Source organism: Tiliqua scincoides, chromosome 5 (genome assembly GCF_035046505.1).
Source record: "Tiliqua scincoides isolate rTilSci1 chromosome 5, rTilSci1.hap2, whole genome shotgun sequence".
In the NCBI taxonomy this organism is placed as follows: domain Eukaryota; kingdom Metazoa; phylum Chordata; class Lepidosauria; order Squamata; family Scincidae; genus Tiliqua; species Tiliqua scincoides.
Window position 1 is genome coordinate 9,837,278 of NC_089825.1, and position 21,941 is coordinate 9,859,218.

The following is a 21,941-nucleotide window of genomic DNA, read 5'->3' on the forward strand; positions in this document are numbered from 1 at the left end:
GTTGGGGGGCTGCATTCATTGGATCGGGACCATTGTGGTGTCATTGGTTCCTCTCAGCCTGCCCTTTCCAATGGACTATGGCAGGTACGCCTACTCACGAGTAAACACACGATACAGCTCACTTTCACTTTCCATAGGGCTCCATGCATTTTTTCCTTCCGGTTTTTTGGCCGTAACTTTTGAACAAAAGGAGCAATTTCAATTCTGTTTTTTGCACTGAACTCCACTGGCCATTCTGCATCCAATGTATGGCATGACGCGGTAGCTCCTAACCCTGTGATGTTAGCACGTCCTCCCCCCAGGGCGTCACCCCCGGCGCGTCACTTGGTGCGGCCTGCACTCCCCGCACCCCCCTAACGACGCCAGTGGTGATGGCCCAGTCCTATCCTCTCGAGCCACTGATGATGTCAGTGGAAGTGAGTTTCCATTGGTGAGTGCAACAAGGCTGCCTGCACGGGCCAACAGAGAGGCCACTGTTTGCCAGTGCTGGTGAACTGGCAGTTAGGGTGGTTGGTGGGCATAACAGGGCAGGGAGGGAATGGGGACTGGGGGGTAGGAGGCAGAATGGGGCAGAAAATGGAGGTTACTGGTGGCACTTGTATATGCCAGTATTCTGTGCTCCTACTCTCTTGCTTGCCTTCTCCCTTGCTCACCTCAGTCCTGTACCAACAAAATGGCTGGTGCCTGACCAAGGAGACCTATTGGGGAAGTGGAGGCTTTCTCCAGATAAAGGAATAAAAGTTCCTTTACCTTGAGGAGATTTCTGTGACTGCCCACCTGTGAAAATACCTGGATCTACCTTGGAAATTCTTTGTTGGTTTATACAGCTCTGAAAGTAGTTTAACAAGCTCAGTATTCATCAGAATGTCTGTGCTTTCAACAGCTGACCAGAAGAAAGAATGTTAACAAATACTTTACATGCAGCTTAGTATGGTCTAGACAGAAGCAGCAGCACCTTCTGAAATTTTCCCTGTTGGACTCTCTTCTATACTGGAACGATTTTCTATAGTGCATTTTGCAATTCCATTTGTGCCATGGCGCCAGAACACCTGACAGCATTGTGCCTTTGGAGTCACCATAATTGGACTTATGGCAACAGGTGACAAGATCCACTGCTTTAGGCCCAAGATAAGATCGGGCCATAAATGACATATCAAACAAATAGGCCTTTTCTTTGAAGCGGATCACAAAATGGTGGTTACCATTATAATGCTTCTCTACAGAAGTAAGGAAAGGAAAATTCTTCAGGTTGCCTTGTTGAGTCACCTCCTCAGTGACAAGTTGCAACTATTAAAATCCCCACTGTTTTATAGAATTCTTGCTGCAATCCAGATTCAGCTCCTACTATCAAATTGGCTTCAGAAGAATTTCATATTCTTTCTGTTCAATTGTACTGAGACTGGATACAGTGAACCCATGTTCTTGTAACAGTTTATCAAAGCTTACTTTGTGAAGATTTATTGCTTTTCAGAACAAACTAACGATTGTATCCCACTTTAATCGCCAAGATGTATTTATTTATATAGAATCATCAATGTGCATGTTACATTTTGTATTGATACCTCGACTGTAACATATTGCAAGGGGACAGAATTGAGCCCAGAACTATGTTTCTTGCCCTTAGAATAAAATCTTCAAAGTACTCCCAGAGAGAAAGAGTTGCAAATGTCAAGCCCTGGATCTGCACGCCTGACATTCACAAACCAAGCAGGAATAATCTTAAGCCCTATGCTGGTTGCTTCAGCTCCAAAGGCACTAAGTAGGATTGGGAGGCACAGCAACTGCATGTACTGCCAAAACCCAGTGCTTATGAGTACTACCTTCTCTGATGCACCTGTTACATTTCCAGTTTTCAGTACTACCATAAGCTCAAGAGACTGTTTTCTGGAAGTACGCTTACATTTTCTGAGAAGAAGCAGGGCTGAACCAAGCCACTATGAGAAGATTCTGCCCCATTGTATGATGGGAACTGTCCTTGGTACTGAAGTGCGTCATCTTGTAGTTCCTTAAACGCACAGTAGCTCACAATACCCACTCAAGTCAGAGAAGTGCTATTTTTATGGCATCTGAAGCATCAGGTAGTATTAACAGGAAATGAAGCCAAACCACACATTAAAGCCTTGACCAAACTCTCACCTCAATCCTAATGGGCTGCCCCACTGGTGGAGCTAGTGTTCTGCCAGCACTGACTGATGTAAAGCAGCTGTAAAGCATGCTCTGGCAGTATGCCTGTGGAAGGGGGTGGATCCAATAGTGATGGCACACACTGGATCATATCCTCCATTTCTGCAGCCTCCCTGCCCCTTCTCTCTTCATATTTGCACCAGCTTAATTAAATTCCCTTTCCCTTCCAGAGCCTCCTGCCCTGCCCCATGTGGACACCGCATGTGCTTCTATGGCACTTCTGCACTGGTCAGGGGAAAAATAGGATTGGGGCACCTTTTTTTTGTATCTTATCTGAATAGTAATCTCTACTTAACCTTACTTTCATTTAGCTAGTGAGTGTTGAGGACCCACCTCAGAGTGCTGAGGACTGCCCTCTTCTCCCTCCAAATATTTATATTTTTCAATATGAAAGGGGATAGAAAATTCCCTTTTTTAAAGGGAGAGGGTCTTAAGGGAACAATTGTTCCCATCACTGTTTTGGAATTCACTTTACATGGGGATTCCCTTGACAACCAGTAATACAAAGGCTCTATCTGACTCAGAATGCAGTGGCTCACTTTTCGTGAACGTTGCACACAGAGCACATAGTACACCACTTACGTTTCACTTTCATGGATTTGCTTCTGGGAATGATACGAGGCTATGAATTTAAAGCCTAGTGTACCTGAGGAAATATAATCTTTCCTGGTTAAGGCATGACACTGTTTCTTTTGTTATACCACCCAACTGCAGAATGTCTTGCTAAGGCAAATCTAGCTGATGCCTTCTCTCTATACAGCTTCAAGAATGCTGTAAAAATGAATTGCACTAAGCTTTTAGTCATGCTGGGCAGTCAAAACGTTGCAATATAGAGCTCGGTCTATGGGGGTTACTGTTATAAGGAGCTGGATGGCTCTTTTCAAGTCTTTGAATCAGTTGGATGACTTATAGCCCAGTCCCTTCCTCGCTGCCTGACAGCGGTGAGGCTCCCCTGAAGACACTGACTGCCATAAAGCAGCCAGTGAGTCAGCATGACGTGGGGAGCGCCAACAGGAAGGCCTGCGTCTTCCCACTCCCGCCAATGAGGGAATTGCCACTTGTTGGGGGAGGGGGAGGCAGGAGTGCAGAATGGAGGTGGGGAGGGGGGAAATCAGGTGGGGAGGGAGTTGTAATGGGGTGAGGAGGCCACAGGAGGGAGAGGATCCATCGCTGGCCACCCGCAATGGATCTTATCCCTTATGGTAGCAGTCTCACACCCCATTTCTCTCCTTGGACTTGCCAATGCAGGTCCGAAGACACCCACTTCAGATTGGGAGGCTTACAATGGGGTAGAGAGATTTTATAATTCCCTTTTGAAGCTGAAGCTTCCTGGCCCGCCCCTCTCCCACTATGGATGCAGTGTTTGCGGTTTTGGCATCACCGCATTGGTGGAGGGAATACATAAGATTGGGCTCATATTTATGTAACCACCTGCATCTTTCCTAGAGCTTCCATGGAACCATCAGTAATGACCTTTACTGACATCAACCTGTGGTTCTGGTTGGCAAAACTGAAATTCCATCAAATTTTACAAATGATAACTTCTGTATTTTCCATCCACTGAAAACAGACTTTGGTAAAGCAGCCCAGGGATTCATGTAAAAGTAAGTTTGTTGAACTTGCTTTCCTCCTTCATATAAGAAAAGATCGCTCGCCTCTACTGCAGACATAGATCGCCTTAGGTGGCAATGTTGTTGTATTCATATTAAGCTGTAACAGCAACTGCTACATGCTTTGGACAGTACTAAGACAAATGTGCTTATTATATGCTTTAGCCTCAGATGTACAACACAAGATATCAATATCTCATGTTACCAAGCAATGTTTCTGTTTTCTAACGGATTAAGATAAGAGGGACTAGCAATGTTTATTGGGCTTGATGCATCTCTGAGCAGAAGTTGGGTTGAGAAAGAAACCCTATTAAACAGAATTAAAATTAAGATCCATTAGCTCATCTTCTGCATCTCACAGATGAACTCATCTCCCAAAGGCAAATTCAGTAAATTAACACTTTTGTCGTTAAGTGTCACTTCCCCTTCAACATATAATATATGCATTTCATACAAACAGAAAAACCCCTCCCTCTTTCCAGAATTCATGCTTTCCCTGCAAGATTTTCTGACCCTTTTACAGAATACATTAAAGGCATTAAAATGTGTTTCCAGGGAGGTCACAGAGGAAAATTTTATGCACACTGCCTTAATTATCTCTTCTCTGAAAAGCACCATAGACACTCACTGCTGATTTCCTCCTCGCTATCTGGAGAAATAGCAGCTAACCATTCTTCAATTTCATTTTGCCTACAATGCATTATGTTTGATCACATTTAAAGTTCACTCTCAAAATTTGCTGGGCCAACCAATATCAGGGTAGAATAGAGTATACTGATTACTGCATCAGGATACCATAAGCCATTTTACAGCAGAGTTGTAGTTAAAACAACAAAGCCTTGTACGCCTTAAGGACTAACAAATTTATTGTACCCTGAAAGCTTAAGCTACAATAAATTTGCAAATTGTCAGGGTGCCATAAGGATGTTTGTTGCTCTTTCTGCAAGAGACATGGCTACCACCCTGGAAGTCATCAGAATTGTAGGTAAAGTAATAAAGATTTGTGGATATTTACTAAGCTGTACCATTAACAGTGACTTATGTGCTTAGTGAAGACAAAAGGCCCCAACATTCCTAACCAGTCAGTTAGAACACAAAAAGGAGAGTATGTTAACTCTCCTTAACACTTAGTGACATTTAGAGGAGGAGGAGGAGGCAATTGCTAGGCTTCTGGAGCTAGATTGTTTGGCTTAGTAAGTATAACTAAATTTTCAAATATAGTTATATTGGAGAAATAAAACACATAATGTATTAATTGAAGCTATTTATCTTCTGTTGCAAAGGTTATTGAATCAGAAGCATATGTGGAAACCACCATATTGTTGAAGAGTCTTTTGTTTAAAAAGCAGAGATACTAGGTTCTCTAGGGAAATCATATTTTTGTACTGAAGACAGAAATCTAGACTGCCCTCCAGCCTACATGTCATAGTGAAATATTTACACTAAATAGCAACCTGTGTTCTATTTACCTAAATTAATATACTCATGATGCAATGGCTATTGCTGGCTTCACTTTTTGTAATGCTCCAATAATAGTTTTGCAACGTGTAAAAGGATTATTTCAATCCAATCAGCAGGTGCTGAGATCAGTGTGTGTCAGACAAACACTTGCTAATCTCCTTTCTTACAGTTCCCAGCTGCCAAAGGTGCTCAGTGAAATCCAAATGAGATAGCTGGATGCAACCTGGTGGGGACTGATGCAGGGCTTTGTTTCATCTTCTTCCCCAGCTCCTTTGAAACACCTGAAAATTTCATTTTACTCTAAGCATTGTTAGCAGTTCAAAGGGATGGCATCAGATAGATGATTTTTAAAGGGGGAAGAGGGGGAGAGAACTGTAGGACTAAATACTCAAAATGCAAGTTACAGAAGCAGCTAATGCTACATTAATACTGTTAAGTTGGTATGCAAATTATAATCCTGATTTACAGATTAATAGCTATTGTTGCAGTGCACAATCCACCCAGAACATGTCTGAGATTTGCACAAAAAGGATCCCCAGTTCATCATGTCTGGTATCTCTCAGACCTCAAATAATACAAATTATGCAATGAAGTTTCATCCCTGCAATTACTTGGCCTGAAATAAACCCTGAACAAAAAGAGGGGACAATTGTCAAAAGAGGAAATACAATTATTCTTTCATAAGCATTTCACTTTTCCAGCTCTTTTCATTCAACAATGAAGCAGCACAAAAAACAGCACTTGAAACAAAATTAGATATTTTTCCTCATTTATGGAATAGAGCAGCAATGCAGTGTTAAAAAGTTAATGCCACAGGCTTGTTCGGTAACCCCTGGGCCTAGAATAAAATTTCATAAGATTTGGTGAAGTTTGAAGTAATTTTATTTTTAAAAATTCACATCATCCACTGACACGAGATTCTTCATTTTTGCCCAACATTGCATATACGCAACAAGGATCAAATGTGTACACCTGTGGGTTGGGCAGAATGGGTTAAAAACTGGGCTGTGAACAAGAACATTGGTATAAATAGCGGCATAACAAGCGAGGGGTGGGGGCGGCAGCAACACAGTCAAGCATGTGCTCTGGAGCTGTAAAGTGTCTCCAGCAAGCATCTGCTAGAAGCGACGTGATGTCATCCTCATCTTTGCCCTGGGTGCCACTGCCCCTAGCGACACCACTGTGTAAAAATCAAGTTTTTTTTAATGTCATGTTTCCCAAACAAACATGTTTTTAATAATTTAAATACATAGTTTGCAAGCAAATAGAGCCTTTACACAACCTATACTCCAAACCTTTAGATCATGTAACCTACATGTCGAATTATATCCAAAAAGTCAGATTTTTTTTGGCTCTCTTGGTTATATGTGAGAATACCAAGCAAAATCACATACTTGATGATTAACAGTGCAGTCCTATGTGTGTTTTCTTAGATTCCCACTGAGGTGAATCGGACTTACTTCCAGGTAAGTGAGTCCCAGCGCTGAGCTCCAGTGCTGGCACTGGATATTGTAAATGTGCCATAAAGCATGTTTATGGCACCCTCAGAGTAAGCAGAGTAGGATTGGGCTGTAGAATCACAATCTTATATGAAAGCTTTTTAAAAGTAAGTTCTACTGAACCAAGCAGGGCTTATTTTCAACATTTATTGCATTAATTTTCTACCCTTCCTACAAAAAACTCAGTATGGTTTACACCTGCGGTTTTCAAAATCTCCGGGAGTTTGAAACCCACAGTAAGTCTTTACAGGGGTGGGGGGGAGGCGGCAGGGGGAAGGCAGCGATGCAATCCCCAGGATCACGTCGCTCAGGGGGCTGCAGGGACTGGGGTGCAACCTCCAGTCCCTGCAGCAGCCATCCCTGGGTGCAGGGAGCCCTGCACGAGTGCCTGCAGGGCACTCCAGGTCAGGGAAAGGGGGAGTGGAGCAAACTGTTCTATCTCCGCAAAACCGAAAGCCGAGCACAATCTCTCCACTCTCCCTTTCCCTGACCTGGGGCGCCCTGCAGGTGCTCGCGCGGGGCTCCCCGCACCCAGGGACGGCTGCTGCTGGGACTGGAGGGTGCACCCCAGTCCCTGCAGCCCCGTCAGAAGGGATAGTGGAGCGATGGCACTCCGCTTCCGGTTTAGCGGAGGCGAGGCGCGATTGCCCCACTCTCACTTTCCCTGACCTGGGGAGCCCTGCTGAAGGTCATGTAGGGCTCCCTGCACCCCTGGGAGGCTGTAGGAGGCTTGTGAAAGTGTACCCAAGGCCCTGCAGCCCCCCTGGGCTGCCTTCTCCCTGCCTCCTGGCTGTCCCCACCCCTTAAGGGGAAAGAGACAAGGGCCCTCAGGCTGGGGCGTCACGACGCCCCAGTTTGAATACCACTGGCTTACATGATTCCCCCCCCCCATTATAGCCTCAACAAGCGCGTAACACAGCTTAAGCTGAGGGACAGCAATTGTTCCATAGTCACCCAGCGAGATTCATGTCTAAGGTTGGAATTTGACTCTCAGTAAATATGCTGCAAGTATCTAGTATTTTTCAGATACAAGAGTTTGTTTTTTTACAAGACAAAAAGTAAATATCCTATTCAGACAAAATCAACATGGGGTTAACGGGATTGTGTCCAGTAGTACCACATCTGTACAGAGGTTTGCCCTGGGCACCAACCTCCAGCAGATCTCCCAATACTGACAGACCTAGTGCCTGGCCTTAAAAAGACCTGCCAGTGGCTCGGTGGGACAATTGGGCCTGTTCTGAAGACCTGAGAGGCCTGCCTGAGCTCTACTGGGACTAAATAATCATTACCTGTGAGAACTGAAGGTAGTAGTTGGCAACCTTCAGTCTCGAAAGACTATGGTATCGCGCTCTGAAAGGTGGTTCTGGAACAGCGTCTAGTGTGGCTGAAAAGGCCGATTCGGGAGTGACAATCCCTTCCACACTGGGAGCAAGTGCAGTCTGTCCCTGGTCTGTCTCCCTGGCTATGGGCCTTCCTTCTTTGCCTCTCTGCCTCAGTCTGTTGGCCAAGTGCCTCTTCAAACTGGGAGAGGCCATGCTGCACAGCCTGCCTCCAAGCAGGCCGCTCAGAGGCCAGGGTTTCCCACCTGTTGAGGTCCACTCCTAAGGCCTTCAGATCCCTCTCACAGATGTCCTTGTATCGCATGTCCTTGTAAGCGTATGTCCCATCTACCCGGTGAACTGAAGGTACACCTGTTTAAATAAACTCTCCCCAAAGCAAATGTAAGCCTTCTGTCATCCTTTTTGCTCTCAAAGACAGCAGAAAGTGACTAGGTGCCAGGCAAGACCAACCCCAATCCCCTTCAACATGAACTTGCCACCTGACGACAAAGTCGCTGCCCAAGAGGACATGATAGTGGATAAAACATTTTTGGCATAACGTAATCCCATAACCATTTCCCTTCTTCTTGGGCTTAGAAATTTTCAGCACTTTGGATTTGTCTATAATATTAATCCACAAGTGTTTAAAAGAGTACAAAGCTGGGCATTTTGTCAAATGAATATTAATATTGCATATCAATTGGCATATTATGTCAGAACAGAAATTTTATTTTTCTTCAAAAAATGAGCATGTTAATTGCTAATTGTTAATGTTAATAGCTATGAGAGATGTTGGGCATATTCTCATGACCCTTTGATCTAAGACCAGCTGTGGTTTTTTTGCAGCCCAGGTCCATTTTCAACCACAGTTCCATGGCTGCAGGTTTTTGTGGATACCAGCAATATGAGATCACGGTTTAGCATTTGATTCGAACAACTTGAAAAAGCTGCAGCTGAAAGTGAGCACTGGCTAATGAAAAGCCACATCTGCCACAAGTTCCAAAGGTCATGTGACTAGAGGATGGCACATCACACAACTTTGTTTTTTCAATAAGAGATGTTGGTCTCTTTATTAAGAACACCAACATCACACATACACACACACACACACACCTTTTTTATAAATTGTGCCATTATATTTTTTACAAATTGTGCCACAATTACAAATGTTGCCATTGTTTTAAAGTTACCAGATGCCATGGGTGAAAAAAAGGTTACAAAATTATGTAGGACAAGAAAGTCAGAATAATGTAGCAGTTAGTGTGTTAGGTTTAGATAAAACAACCCATAGGTGCAAAACCACTCACCCATTAAACTCACTGAATGGCCTTGGGCGAGTTGCTATTTATCTGCAAAAACTATCTTAGAGGATTCATACACTCAAGAACCCTCATTTGAAATAATCCCCTCTGTGCATCCTCAGCTCATTGGAAGAAGACCAGGATTTCATATATATGATTAATAAAGAGAGATAAATTTGGAGTTCATAAAATGGTTGAAGATGCTGAATATAATTCAATATATGAAACAGAACATGTCTAGACCTGCCAAGTACCTGGATGGGGAATTGGCTCAGATCCCCAAAAAACTGCTCTAAGATCCCTGTTAAAATGAAGGGATAACAAAACAACAAAACAAAACAAAACACAGCAGCAACAACAACAAAAGCACAAACCATCACAAGTTTCTATATTTCAATGGAAAAATGTCAGAGATGTATGCTGCATCATAATCATAACCTGTACTGAATTTTCCCTTAATTTTTGCATATATTTAAGCTATTTAAAATTGAACAAGTATTTATTTGTAAATTCTATTTATTCATCCTGAAAACCCATGTGTTGTTAAGTGTGTGTATAAACACCTGATTCAATGGTAGATGAAGAGTGAGCCACAAACACGCGACAAAAATCTGATTTAGTTACCTTGAACTTACATCAGAATCTTAAAAAGGAATTGAGCACAGCAAAGACTTGTTTCCGCATGCATATAAAAGAACTCAATTATTCAGATTCTTCCCCCACTCTACCCCAAGAGCTCAAAGCTGGTTACAAGGTATTTCTGTCCTCAAAACAATCTGCTGCGCAGGGCAGAACCCTATTTCAGTCCTCAGGGGCTTGGCGGCACGAGGACTTAGACGGGGACCTGGCCAAGATCGCAGGGCCCACATCAGAGGCTCAGCGGCTCGAGGTGGCGCAGTCTGCGGTCCAGCTGCCTTCCCCTTAAGGGATAGACATGGATGAGACGCGCTGTCCCAGCAGCGGGGCGCGACTCGGAGTCGGGTGCATGCCCGCCTGGGGGCAGAGGTTTCTGGTACCGCCCAGAGGTCCCTCCCCGCATCACAGGGGCTTTCGCTGCCTCGGATACTGCAGGTCTCAGCCTCTGCTCCTCTTGTTTAATGTACAATAAAGTGGCCCTTTCTTCCATATCTGTTGTCTCGAGTGTTCACTGGACAGTGCGGAAACAATCTCTATATGAGCAACAGGCACACAGTTCTTTACTTGTCTAAAATCATTCCATAAGGTTCACAGGTAAGCAGATGTTTGAACTGGAGCCATGTCCAAACCCAAACGCCTTTTCCTCACCCACAGGTACCAAGTACCCTTATCCTGGAAGCATGTATGTTTAAATATTGTGCTTTCCACACAGGTCACAGTAAAATAGCTTGGACTTCTATATTAGCAGATAAAAGTTCCAGATTCTACCTCCTAATATCTCCTTAAGTGCTGTAATTGATCAATCATTGCATATAAATTGTAATATGAGCATCAGCCATATGCTAAAAGAACTCCTAATCCAGTGTTTTAGCTCTGGGACCTAATTTTTAAAATGAGGAGGAACGGTGGTGCCAAAATGGAGACCACTGTATCCTGCGGGTGGGGAAGCCGCCAGAGGTCACTCTTGCCTTGCTCCAACGGCCGTGTAGCATCTCCACCAGGTGTTGGGTTGACTGGTGCTGGCCTGGCACCAGCACTCCCTCCTCCCATGGTGCCGTAAACATGCTTTATGGATTGTTTATGACAACTAGTGCCTGCGCTGGAGCTCAGTGCTGGCGCAAAGGGACTAAGATTGGGCCCTTAGAAAATATACCAGAAAAAGACACTCAAACCTTTATCTCTCTATATTTACACAACCTTGCAAACTGCAAGAGCTCAATTCTTTGCAGAGCAATTAGCAGCTATCTGATTTTCTGAATAGCCTCAGGGTTTGAAGCAATTAATTATCTGATCTTTCCCTAACCAATGTTTACATTGAACAATCTGCAATACCCACCAGAAATTAGGTTCCGACCCACCAAATTGGTCCCAACCCACAGTTTGAGAAATGCTGTCCTAACCCCTTAAACCTGCATGACCCAATATTTCAGGTTCATCATCCTATGAGGAAAGGAATCATTCTATCCAAAAGAAAAAAGAGGGTGCTTTCTGTAGAGGCTGCTGAAACAGTCTTTGTTCTCACAAACCTGTGTGAGGTGAAGTGTGTAGTACGATAACTCAGTGATAAGGATACTTCTCTGGGCTGTGCACACCCTAACCTAAGCAGTGATCAAGCCTAAATGTGATCACAGATTAGCCTAATGGTGAAACTGATACATATTAACATGTTGCAGAAGAGAGAAAATAGCGTGTGGCTCAATTCTTCCATTGAAGGAGACTAATGAAATGCATCCATCTTTCTGTTTATGTGAACTGCAATCACAGCCTGTCTTCACATTAAGCCACAAGGACAAATATCCTCCTGGATACAAATGCAAAACTGCAAAAGTAAAAATTATTTTAATGGAGACACAGTTTTGCTTGAGCTTTCTAGAACTGTAGGCAAAGCAGGTACCTGACTAGGCACACACTGTAATCTTGCTTGTGTAGGTTGGTCTCTGACGCATTAGAAGGACCTTTCTACCATACTGCTTTTTTTTTACTTACTACCAGTGGTCACTTTAGTGTTCACTTTGGAAACGCAGAAAGTCAATGTGATGTACACAAGAAAACGGAGATATGGGGCCAGATAAGATACTTGAGGCTACCTTGTGACTCTTAATCATGTGCTAGCCCCACTTGCCAGGAAGCGGTGGAGTAAAAGTTTTTTAAATAAATAGAAGCGAGCAGGAGACAGAGGAAAACCCATCTCCTCTTATCTCACAATGCTCTGTTGCTTTTAAGAATTCCTTCTTCTCTCAGTCTGGCTCCAGTACTGAAAGAGGTCTAAGCAGTGAGATCACTGCTTATAGCCAGCAGAATGCAGTAAGATAAGGTGAAGGAGGGGTGCTTTCCCCACTGCTTTCCCCTCTGCTCTTCTTGGTATAAAAGTTAGATACCACTTTATAGGCAAATGGGGCAGACACACATTTACCCCAAACTTCTACTTTGGCCCTTAGAATCAATTTCATTTGCATAACCAAAGAACCTTATATAAGAGAAACATTAGAATCAATTTCATTTGCGTAACCAAAGAACCTTATATAAGAGAAACACTGCAATCTATGAAGACGACAGCTATATATATGTCAACATAACAAATTATTCATATAAAGAGGATACAGGTTTAGTATCTTCCATCCAGACTACTTGGGCCGCAAAGTGGTCTGGATTTTTGTTTTGTCTGGATTTTGAAATATTTTTCCTAATACATGCATTTTGTGCATGAAACACAGACACCACAGACCAAAGGAAAGATCTTCAGGTGGTACTGGCATAGTATGTGGGAAAGAACACCATGTGCAGTCTCACAGGGCTCGCTCTCACTCAATCTGGCCAGGCTCACTCAAAAACTCTTCTGGATTGCTGCTTCTGGATATGCTAAGCCTGTGCAAAATTCAAATTTGTCAAGTCTGGCTGACTCACACCCCATATTGCTCAGCACTATGGCCAAGTGGAGACATAGAAATTCCATTAGATGCTGGAATACTCTGTTAAATTGACTTCAATACTGTAGTTCACAAAACTGCTTATGCATGAAACACAACTACCTGAAAGCTTTAGGTTGGACACAGAATACTTGCATCCCAGGATGGAATGCTCTTATAATCTACATGTCCACAGGGCAGTGAAAGGGCATATTTAAACATTAAAGATCCATACAGAGGCTTCTGAGAATGGAAGCATGTTCACGCAGGAACTGCAGAACCTCAATTGCATGGAATTCTCCACTTCAAGGGAAGACAACAACTTGCATTTGTATATAGCTGTGGATCTTTTCCTTGCCCTTGATATTCTGTCCTTCTCTCTTTTATATTCTTCGAAGTACATTTCACTGATTTTAAAACTGGGCTTGGGGAAAATGTGCTGAAGATCAAGGTGTAAGAGTCCTGTGCCCTTTGCAGACTTGCATATGCTTTCACTACCTTAATAATTTTGTTTTTCGCTAACACAGCCTAAACACTGCATCAAATCTAACACAGAACAAACCCTGAAATTCCTGATTAGAAATAATAATTTCTCTCTATATAAATTACAACTATAATGATAATTACAAATGTCACTTGCTGGACACAGTGCAAATTATCCAAATATTTTACTACAAAGCTAGAAGCAATACTGCTTCTTGTCTGCTCTTTCAGGCCCTATTAATGTAGAATAAATCATTCTCAGTATTATGAGAATGCTTAAATGATGCTTTGCTGACATTTCCCAACACAAAACCATCATTTTAAATGTTGGATCTTTCTCATCACTACCTTTGTGCCAGAATCTTTACTCTGGATACTGTGCTGCTCTCTTGCTACACATACTAATAGATGTACACCCAGCAAGGAGCTCTGCAGTAGCACACACATGAGCAGCTTCGGTCTCCATAAAATATTCATTCATTTGAAAAATATTTGCACCCTGCTGTCAAATTTAGAAAAATGCGTGCCGCACACAGGAGATGGCTGTTCTACTGGCAAACAATGCTCTGGAAACCTCTTTCAGGCAAAACGCTTTCATCAAAATTATTTCACTAAGAAAGATTTAACAATTTCAACATTAGCCATTAATCCTCTTTCATTTGAAACTATGCTGATAACAATTTTTGCTTGTCATTCAAATGGTAAGTAATAATTATAGATTTGAGGCTTCTATCCCTGCTTCATTAATAGTAAATTGCATGGAAGTCTGAAACGAAGTCAGATATCATACATCTCAAAATGCAATTTCCATAGCTTTCCTTAGCTATGTATAATTAATTACTGAGTTAATAAGGAGAATACGGTACAGAAAGGGGGTTTATTCACCCAGGCTACCTTCTTTTATCAAACTCCTTTTGTGCATTTCTCTCTTTGTACAAATTTGGGTGACAATAAGACCAGAACTGAGTGTGTATATTACTTGCAGTAGCATTCCATAGTTTTTAAATTTACATCCCAATACAGGTATGTGGGGGGGGGGGGGGAGGTACTTTGTATTTGGTTATTCAGAAACTCCATTTATTTATTTCAGTGCATTTAAAGGTATACTTTAAACTGAACTTTTCAGCTTAACATTCAGAAAATTCTGTTCTGTACTGCATGGACCAAATAAAGCTAAATGTTCTTTCTGTGACCTTAACAAAGAAAACATTGCTTCTTTTGGTATAGAACTTCTCGAGTCAGAATTTTCTGTTCATTATGGAATAGAGATTGGCAACTAGAAGTCCCTGCACCAAATTTGATTCCTGCACCAACTCTTGTGGAGAAACATGGTATGTATGGAGCAGTGGTGTCATTACGGGGGTGCGGATGACATGGGCCACGCCAGGTGTCCCTCAGGAAGGGGTGACACCACACTGCCTGAGCTTCCATTCGGTGATCTTTAGCCCTCGCCAGGTCCAGCCATCTTGCGTTCTTGCTGGTGATTGTGTTTTTGTCAGTCTCCAGCAAGAATATAAAGCAACTGGGCCTAGAGCAGGCTGAAGATTGCTGAACGAAGGCAGTCCCAAGGCAGGCATATCGCATTAAAACCAATTCAATAGCATGGTTGGGGAAGATGTGAAGGTTGGGGAAGATGTGATTATATTACCCCCAAAAATCTGGAACGCCAGGCTCAAGGAGATAAGTAACACCCTGGGTGACGCACACCCTTGGATGCCTCCGACGTGGACAGAATGGCAGCTGCTGCAACATTAGCAATAGTACACTGGCAGACCACTTTGGGATCCCATCCACTTCCACCTCAGTCTACCGACAACAGTTGTTGCAGCCAGGGTTCTAGGCTATTGGTTCTACTCTGAGATGATTAATTATTCATTTATTAAAAAATTTTGTGCTCTGTCTTTCATTCAGAGCATTTCATGACAGGGTAGAGGTGCTTCACAGCAAGGGACTGAAGGAGATAAGTGTTTTTTCAAAGGGAGCACTTCTCTCCTTGCCCTTCCCTTCAGCACAGTCTGCAGAGTAATACATTTTAGATAACATCCCATGGGCAACACCTCTCTAGTTCTAACTTCCTGTTCTGCTAATCTTGCTCTCTTCCAGCACATATTTATTCTTACTCTCTTTCTTTTGTACTGGTAAAAACCCTGATGTTGGATTTTTTTTCAATATATCACCATGACTACCTGCAATTTTTCTCTGTAACACAAAAAGTGCAACACGACCACAAGTAACTGAACACAGAGAAATACAGAGGAGAAAACAGTTCTGTTCACAACTTCGTTATTGTTAGGTTAAATGGATAGGAAATGGAAAACACAGGATCACAATAGTAAGCCCAACCTACATACTGTCAGCTGTCTGAGCAGTTTGTAAGCACAATGATTTGTTCACATGTTTGGGAACTCTGCTTTCTGAATGGGTCAAGGTAGTGGATTGAGTTCAGTTAGATCAAAAGGGTTCCCACAATCCCATTCTCCTACAACACACACATTCAGATAATGAGTGAAAGTGTAAACAGGACTAAAGATATACAAGCTGCTTGTGATGAGTCCTATTTCAAAATGAAATGACTTGACACTACTTCCTGCAATCGTAAACATGTTTACTCATAAATAAATCCCAGAAGCAAGTATTATGTAGAACTTCATCCTGTAAAAGCAACCTGCAACACTCTTGAAAGTGAGAGACTGGGCAGTCCAACACCGATCCTGCTCAGTGCCACTCACCCCTGTGCTTCCTGGGCAACAGCTGTCATGAAAGTGCCATAAGGCACTTCGCCACCAGTGGTTAGCCCACAGCATAGGCAGAGAGGGTAGCACTAGTTGGCACTGGGCCTCTGGACTGCCTGGATGCCCAGGAGGAGCGTGGAGCAGTCAGTTTCCAAGATGGGTGGTGGGGAGGTTTTTCAGGGCAGGGGGAAGATGGGGAGAAGTGAAATGGGGCAGGGGGAGGGAAGATTGAGGAGAGGCTTGGGAGGAGACAAGGATGGCAGCAGAGGCTACTGCCACATCCTATAACCCCTCCCAAGCCACAGAAACTGACATGGGTCTTCTTGGTTCTGTGCCCGCTTAATAGCGGGAGCAGATCCAAGTAGACTCATTGGGGCAACCAGGGCTCAACACCAATTAAGGGAACCACTGTTTCCTTCTCCAAGGAAACTTCCGGCAGCTTCCCTAGCTCCACAGGATATAGCGGTGGCCATTTCTGTGCCACTGTCTTCCTGGGCACCAGGGAAGCTTAGGATTGGACCCTAAAACAGATGAGAAATCACTTCAGTGTTTTGTGGGGCTGAATCCAGGAGGTAAGTTTTCTTAAATATAAACCTGCTGAATTCTAGAATGATTTGCCAAGTTTTTTTGTGCACGTAGGGCTTTAAGCAGAAACATTTACCAAGAAACACTCGCATAATTTTTCAATAAGTCTTTGGTCCTTAATTTCTATTCCCAGTTCACAGCACATGGAGCAAAACATAGTGTGCCTTCAGTAATCAAAAACAGAAATGGGAAAATGATTGCTGTTGTTTGACCTTACTGAGTTTTTTGAGTTGAGAGCCAGAGCCACCAGTTCCAAAGAATGGTACCAGTCAATTTCACTGACAGATACAGAAGTGCAAAGAATAATTTATCTGCCAGTATCTTTCTGCTTGGCTATTGAGGTACTGCATTAGAATACAGATCTCTAGTTAACACAAACATTGAAAATGGTCCCCTCCCTTTGAACCAACTATTTATTTTCAAACATCATGACTAAACACCCCCACCTAAAGTAATGAGATTTTAATTCACACACACCATATGTTTAAACATATTTACATTGTACAAGTACTTTCTTCTTAATCTACAGTGAGTCATGTTTTGAAGACAAAGTCACGTTTTCCACTGCAGCTTGTCAAATCTTAAATTTTGTTTAAAAATAAAAATTATTTTTGTATCTAAAATACTTGAATAAATAAGAATAATTATTTCATACTTGTGTACAAGAGAACATGGCTGTTCACATGCTTCTATCCTGTTCACCTAATCTGTGAGACCAACAGTTCCAATGGGCAGACCAATGTTCAAATTACACAGAAAATTTTGGATGCTACTAATGAAATCTACATGACCCATCCCCTCACTCTGAAGTTTAGATAAAATATGCCCCGACGCAGCCTTCTAAAACCTCTAAGTGCTCAATCCTAACTTGCACTGGAACAGGTAAGCCGGCAGGCCTGTGCTGTATCCAGCACAAGTTTTGGGCTGGTTGAGGCTCGGCCTGAGGCAAAAGGAGAAAATTCCCTTTACTCTGGGGAGAGCTGCAGTAATCCCAGTGGGTCTACTTGGATCTGCGCCACCTGAAGAAGCATGTTTACAACCCTCCCAGGCCGGTGCAAGGGACTTGCACTGACCGAGCGCAGGTAAGGATTGTGCCCTAAAAATTCTAAAAGACTGAGGGGATATCACAAAAGGAAAGAGCTTCAACTGGCCCCCTGAAATTCAAGTACTGTCTGTCTGCTGGAAGGGAAGCAACATACACATGTTGCTTTTTTAAATAAAAATAAATAAAATTCACATCCTTGTGCAACTGAAAGCATGGACGTGAATAGACGTACATTTATGAAGAAAAAGACACAGATAGAATGTTGATATTTGCATTGTAACCAGTATGTGAAAATGTGTGATGTACAGACAATGTATGAAAGAGTTAGAATAGTCAAATATGCTTTCTGAAGGGGGCTCACTGGCCATTTAAATATAAGCAGTGTGATTCTCCATAACAAAACAACAACAATGACTTCCTTACAGGTCTTTTGCAATACTGCTGAGAACACCACCATTAGACAAAACATCATTTCTCCAATGTTACATCTAACTTTTTTCTGGTATTCATGCTAAATAAAACCCTTCTAAGTGTTGGTCTTCTTTAAAAAGTGTTATTATTGGCTTCTAACAAGAGCAAATATTTTCTCTTTTTCACTTTCACACGAATCAAGAAAGATCAAGGTAGAATTCCCTAAATTATTATTTTTACTTATTTTATTTTAGGTTTAATTTTCTCATACTTGTCTCTTATAGTTTTAATTTTTAAGATACTGAATCATTTCAACTGCCACTCTTCAATTGCCATTCTTGAACCTAATGCATAACATGTGTGCTAGCTTAAATAAAAAGATACATAAGTTTACTTAAGGCTGAATGACATTAGCTCAATATCAGACAATGTAACTTCCATTACTAGAAATCAACATCATAAACATGCATAAAAGTGTAATCTAGATTGTAATCTATGCCAATGGTTTCCAAACTGTGATCTGTGGCTCCCTGGGGAGCCATGGAAACAAGACATGGGAGCCACAGAATCTTCGCGAAAGAGCTACTGCCCTGTACAACGTATAAGATTGTAGCCCTAATGGGGAGCTGTGGCCAGTGGTATGGTAGGTCAAGGGAGTTGCCAGTTGAAAGGGTTTGGGAACCACTGTCCTATGCACTTACTAGAGAGTAACAGCCCAGTCCTATCCTGCCCCCTTCCCAATGGTACAGCCACACCAAAAACAGGAGTGTTGTATCCAGTGTGGTTTAAAAGTTTAAAAGGCTTACACCACTGTAAGCCTCCTGCTCCACAAAGGGTCTCTTCACACCTGCGCTAGTGATTTGACTTGCACAAATCCAAGGAAAGAAAGGGGGCAGGGAGACTGCACGAAAGGGAGATAGCGTCTGGCTGCATGCCATCATCACCCGGTCCACCTCTCCTGCAGCCTCTCCGCCCCTCTTATGCCTCTTCCCTGCCCAGTTTTGCTCCTTCCCATTCCATCCTGCCCTCCCCTACTCCTTCAGCCTCTCCTACTGACTTACCTGCTCCAGTAGGTGGCAGGAGATCCAAAGACCTGCATGGGAAGTCTCCAGTCTGACTGCAAGTGCCACTGAACTCAGAGACTTACTTCTGAGTAGATCTGTTTAAGGACTGTGCTGCTGGTTCCAACTCCAGTTTGTTTCTTTTGTTGCATTTTATTGACAGATCTAATGTTAATACTGCAAATGCTTTTCGTATGTGTCCTGCCATTTATGCTAATACATTTTGTTTCAAGGATAAAACTTGAGATAATAAGACTGTTTGTTATCCAAGTATTTATGATTTATGATTTAACAACTTCTCCTGGTTGTGGCAAGAAAACAAAGGAACAATATTTTAGTCCTGAGAAATCATCAGTAATATTGAAGGTCACAAATGGTTATTTTTTGCCATGAACAACCTTGTATTTCTGGATGCATTTTTTATAGTAGAATTCAATGTATTACAAACTTAGGAACAAACGTTTAACCCAGTGGTATTCAAACTGGAGCGTTGCGATGCCCCAGCTTGTGGGTCCTGGCAGGGCTCCCCAGGTCAGGAAAAGTGAAAGTGGAGCAATTGCGCCCCACTCCGCAAAACCGGAAGCGGAGCACGATCACGCCGCTTTCCCTTCTGACGGGGCTGCAGGGACTGGGGTGCACCCGCCAGTCCCTGCAGCAGCCGTCCTGCTTTTGCGGAGGCAGAGCAGATTCCTTCAGTCTCCCTTTCCCTGATCTGGGACGCCCTGCAGGCGCTCGCGCAGGGCTCCCTGCACACAGGGACAGCTACTGCAGGAACTGGAGGGTGCACCCCCGTCCCTGCAGCCCCGAGTCATGCGATCCTGGGGATTGCGTCACTGCCTTCCCCCTGCCCCTGCTGCCTCCCCCCCCCACCGCCCCCGCAAAGACTTACTGTGGGTTTCAAACTCCTGGAGAGTTTGAAAACCGCAGGTTTAACCAGTAAAGCTGTGCTTGAACAGGTTACTGAACACTGAATCTATCTTGTTTTGAGTTATGCTTACAACCAAATAACTTACCTAAGTTTGTAAGGTGACTTGGCTTACACTACATTGGAAATTGAGAGTGTGTTCAATTCTAACAGATGGTTGGTTTCTTTTTTAAAAAGTAACTTCTGCCAACAGGGTGTTACTGATGGCAGAGGATACAGACAGAAAACATTTTTAAATGCAGTTGAAATACTGTAAGGAGACAAGAGAGATTCCTCAAAAGAACGTATACAGACCAAGCTGCTGACCTACAGTCTTTTCTAGCCATTTATGGATACAAAGTTCAGTTACACATTCCAAGCATTATGAAAGAAAAAAGCTGCAATCCTTATGCACAGCTACCTGGGAATAAGCCCCACTGGATATAGTGAAGCTTACTTCTGAGTAAACGCATATAGGACTGTGCTGTACATGTAAACAGAACATTTTATATAACAAAAAAAATCCCATGAACGTACACAGCAGGTTCCCACCTATTCCATAGTATCCCAAAGCACTGACATTTTCTAGCATTCAGCCAAATACACTAACAGAGTTGTTTAGGCTGAAAACAGAATTCAAGCCTGGAACCTATTTTCCCCCCCAGTCAGGTACTTCTTTATCTGTTCTGATTTGGTTGCCTACGAACATTAAAATTTGTTACACATCCCTGGATGGAGCTAGTACCAAAAGCCCTGAAGCTACCTCTTCAATTTCTTTTTATTCACCATCTAGAAAGTTATTTTTCCTGCCCTGTTTCTGAGCGTGCTAAGGGAAACTTCCATTAGCCATTGAGGAATAGCTAGCTAGCCCTCACTTATATTCAGGACCAAAAGAAAGGAAAAATGCAACTATTGTACTGTCTATAACTCTCACAAGGCACCATTAAAAAGATTAATTCAACACTGTTTCAATGCGCAATAAAGATATTTTGTCTTACCAGTATCATGTGACCAGTGGAGATGTCCATGTTGGACTGCACTGGTTCTTCACACCAAGATGAAGTGCTGCTTCGAGCAGAAGGACTTGGAATGGGTCCATCACTGAACTGTGAAGATATGCTGTTAATTCGAGAAGTATGCACAGGCTCTGGGTGATCTGATGATTTTACTGCCATACGCTGACGGCACAGCTCCTAGGAGAAAGAGAGAACATGCGTAGGATTAAAACGCAGCAGCTAAGGAATGCATCTTCCAATATATGCTTCAAACACATGTAGCCTCAATCCTGTACACAGATGGACTCCTATCACTGCCCAAGCTGCTACCCATATAACCCCAGGCTGTTAAGATTCTTATATATGTAAGATTTCAAAATGTACACGTTATGGGCAGACTGAGACCATCACAACCTACTTACTTCAGAACACTGACTTCAATTAGACTATTCTGGAATAAAATGATTGTGGAGTGGTGCTTGTAAGTGATCATAGTTTACCACCCTAATTTTGATCAAAAGAAATTTGCTGCTGCATTTTAATTTAGCATAATGCAGATATTCCTGGGTTGAAAATTTATTCTATGCTTTAAGATGGTGTTTCTCAAACTGTGGGTCGGGACCCACCAGGTGTGGGACCCACAAGTCGCAAGCCATTTTCAGATGGGTACCCATTCATTTTAATATTTTATTTTTAATATATTCGACTTGATTCTACCATGGTACACAGCTGCATTTCAGGAAATGTCACACATCTGTACTTTAACAGGCTAAGGCTGCAATCCTAACCTCACTTTCCTGGAAGTAAGT

General features: G+C 42.8%; 1 protein-coding gene across 1 annotated transcript in view; it reads right to left on the reverse strand.

Annotated features, from left to right (window-relative positions):
• PTPRN2 (protein tyrosine phosphatase receptor type N2) overlaps nt 1–21,941 on the reverse strand; it is a 636,554-nt gene that overhangs the window by 77,061 nt on the left and 537,552 nt on the right. The window contains exon 14 of the mRNA XM_066627523.1: nt 21,136–21,330. Coding sequence (XP_066483620.1) covers nt 21,136–21,330 — 195 coding nt within the window. The remainder of the gene's footprint in view (nt 1–21,135; nt 21,331–21,941) is intronic.